At 42.0% G+C, this 3,224-nt stretch overlaps 1 protein-coding gene across 1 annotated transcript; it reads left to right on the plus strand.

Annotated features, from left to right (window-relative positions):
- The first annotated feature begins 960 nt into the window (after positions 1-960).
- trmt9b (tRNA methyltransferase 9B (putative)) lies at positions 961-2,851 on the plus strand. The gene has a single exon (XM_033029177.1). It carries the CDS (start codon positions 1,004-1,006, stop codon positions 1,943-1,945), a length of 942 nt encoding a protein of 313 aa, XP_032885068.1. The 5' UTR covers positions 961-1,003; the 3' UTR covers positions 1,946-2,851.
- Positions 2,852-3,224: the final 373 nt, after the last annotated feature.

Consider the following 3,224-nt stretch of genomic DNA (forward strand, 5'->3'; position numbering starts at 1 on the left):
CGTTCTAAATGGCTTACTCCTTATTCTTAAACTGTGGCCCCTGGTTCTGGACTCCCCCAACATCGGGAACATGTTTCCTGCCTCTAGCGTGTCCAAACCCTTAACAATCTTATATGTTTCAATGAGATGCCCTCTCATCCTTCTAAACTCCAGAGTGTACAAGCCCAGCTGCTCCATTCTCTCAGCATATGACAGTCCCGCCATCCCAGGAATTAACCTTGTAAACGTACGCTGCACTCCATCAATAGCAAGAATGCTCGTCCTCAAATTAGGGGACCAAAACTGCACACAATACTCCAGGTGTGGTCTCACTAGGGGCTCTGTACAACTGCAGAAGGACCATTGTTGTCCAAGCACACAACCAGCAATTGCAATTTCAGCACAACTGTTAATGGTTTTTTTTGCTTTAGACAACGGTGGTGTCATAAAAATGGCACAGTTTGTACCTAGGACTGATCCAGCGTTTCAAAATGGCTTGCAGAAATCTATTGAAGGTGCCTTTTAGGTTGATGGGAAGATCTCAGAGAAGTAGAAAGCTCCACTGCTTCTTGCCATTTTAGCTATTGCTAAAGCCATTGGATTTTTCAATCTACAAATGTTTTTATAATCATCCCTTTTGTTTTTTCCTCTGTTTCATGGTATTATTGCCCACATGTTATCCTGAGTGGAGATGACTAAGTTATGTGGTTTTGTACTTCTTCAATATTTCTAGCATGTTCAGGATACAAAAAATTATTTGTGTAACAAAATTAATACACTGCAGTGTACTACCTGAAATAAGTAGGCTCACAGAAGCATTTGGCACAGAAGCAGGCCATTCGGGCCATCATGCCATGCCTGCCAGCACTTTGGAAAAATTATCCAATTTGTCCCTATTCTCTCCGTGCAACACAACACATGATCTTCTGTAATTATAACTGTCACAAATGAATTTTATCATTGTCTTCCTGTAGTAATTCATCACTTTTCAACAAAAGCCCGACGAATCCGAGCAATTAGAGAAATGGCAAGAACTTTGCAGCATGGAGGTCAAATGATGATTTACGTGTGGGCCATGGAACAAAAGTACCGTCGATTTGAAAAACAGGACATCTTTGTTCCTTGGAACCGATCCCTGTGTTCGAGACCATCATCAGAGTCAAGTCAAAATAACAATCAAGAGAATGTCAAGACAGAAGGTAAAGATCTAATAAAAGCAGTTCAAAATCAAACCAGTGTAATGCTGCCTCTTCGACAGGATGAGCACACAATACTTCCATATAGAAGTGACAATCAAACATTGTTAGAAAATTGCTGCCCCAGAATGTCCAAAGATCAAGAGTACCGACTTTACAAGAATCTGGGAAAATCCCTCCGTTCGTGGTTCTTCTCCAAATCACTTGATGATGTTATGATGCAGACGCACATCGAACGACTAAAGTCAATGAAAAATTCACCAGACCTAATGCACACATGGAGCAACTCTACCGTTAACATGCAGCCTGTGGGGAAGTTGAGCACTTCATCGCGGCACTGCAGTTTGGAAGCAGATTGCCCATCGCTGGTGAAGAGAGACAGTCTAGATGAGGAAGTATTTTCTGAAAATCCAAGGCATGAAGAAACACAATGGTTAGAGACCAAAAATGCATTAAAAGAAAAAGAAGGCAGACTGCAAAGTGAAATCCACAGACCAGACCTAAATCCTTGTTGGACTAACTCTGTAGGAGACAGTCTTAAAGAAACACAAAGCTCAGAGTCAACAAGGTCTGCAATTGAAAGTATCAAAACTGTGGCTTTAGATGACAAGCAAGAGACAATTCCAGATGCTACAGAATTCATGAGATATTATCACGTCTTCAGGGAAGGGGAATTGGTTCAACTCATTGAAGAGAATGTGCAAGAACTTCATCTCCTCAGTTTCTGTTATGACCATGGCAACTGGTGTGTTATAGTGGAAAAACAATAATATGCAGAGATTTTAACTGAAGTATACATTTTAATGTCAAAGGTACTCTTGAGCCACTATTTTAATCACAGATTGCAACAAAATTGTTTTCAATTTTGCTCACATTAAGCACAATATAAATACCATTGTATAAAATTATATTTTAAACTATGGAGTGACCAGAGGTACAGGATTAATGGTTTGAAAGTAGACAAAAAATGCTGGAGAAACTCAGCGGGTGAGGCAGCATCTATGGAGAAAAGGAGTAGGTGACGTTTCGGGTCGAAACCCTTTTTCAGACTGATTAATATTTTGGATACAAGTGGGCACAATTCGAAGGATCTGATTAATGTTGGCACCACTCACTCATTAATGAATGGGGAGACAATTGAAAGCAACAATTCTCTCCTCATTGATTGGTTATTTTAAAGGGTGAAGCAGCAGAAGGATTGCCACAAGGGTTTAAACATTACCACCTTGCTGGAGCCAGGAGTCCTCTCATACCTCTTGTTGTCCAATACTTGCCCTTTTCCTGTTTCGACTCCCACATGTGACCTTGCACTACTCCATAATTTGGTGGTGCCATATAGTGTGCTGTACTGCATCACTCCCCCAACATACTTTGTATAATCATCCCGCCAATGTGACTTGATGTGCAGAGATTCACAGCCAAGGTGTTTCCGTTAATGTTCCCTGTTGCTGTGCTCACAGTGGGATCAGAAGGGTAGTTATGTTGGATGCTTGCCAAGGGCTGGTCCCGTTCTACCTGAAGGTCTGTCATTTGTCTCCCAGCTGCCAGGAAATCTGGTGACTTCTGCCAGCCCAAAGAAAGTGGCAGGTATGTATGTACCTTGGATCGACACAAAACGCTGAAGTAACTCAGCAGGTCAGGAAGCATCTCTGTAGAAAAGGAATAGGTGACGTCTCCGGGTCGAGACCCTTCTTCAGACTGAGTCAGGTGAGAGGAAAATGAGAGGTATGAAAAGGTACTGAATCAATCAGAGTTGGAACCGATGACTCAAGAAAACTGAGCCCACAATGGTCCATGGTTGGCTGTGGAAGAGGTGATAATGAAAGGATATAAACAGTGAAACTAGCAAGACCCCTTGGAGGGAGGGATGGGGGAGAGAGGGAATGCAAGGGTTATTTGAAATTAGAGAAATCAATGTTCATACCGCTGGGTTGTAAGCTGTCCAAACGAAATATGAGGTGCTTTGGACCTGGCCTGATGGTTCATTTCAATCATAGAGGTGGCTGCTTTGGTGCAAGTTCAAATCTTGATTATGTTCTGAACTCCTCG

This window comes from Amblyraja radiata, chromosome 1 (assembly GCF_010909765.2).
Source record: "Amblyraja radiata isolate CabotCenter1 chromosome 1, sAmbRad1.1.pri, whole genome shotgun sequence".
In the NCBI taxonomy this organism is placed as follows: Eukaryota; Metazoa; Chordata; class Chondrichthyes; order Rajiformes; family Rajidae; genus Amblyraja; species Amblyraja radiata.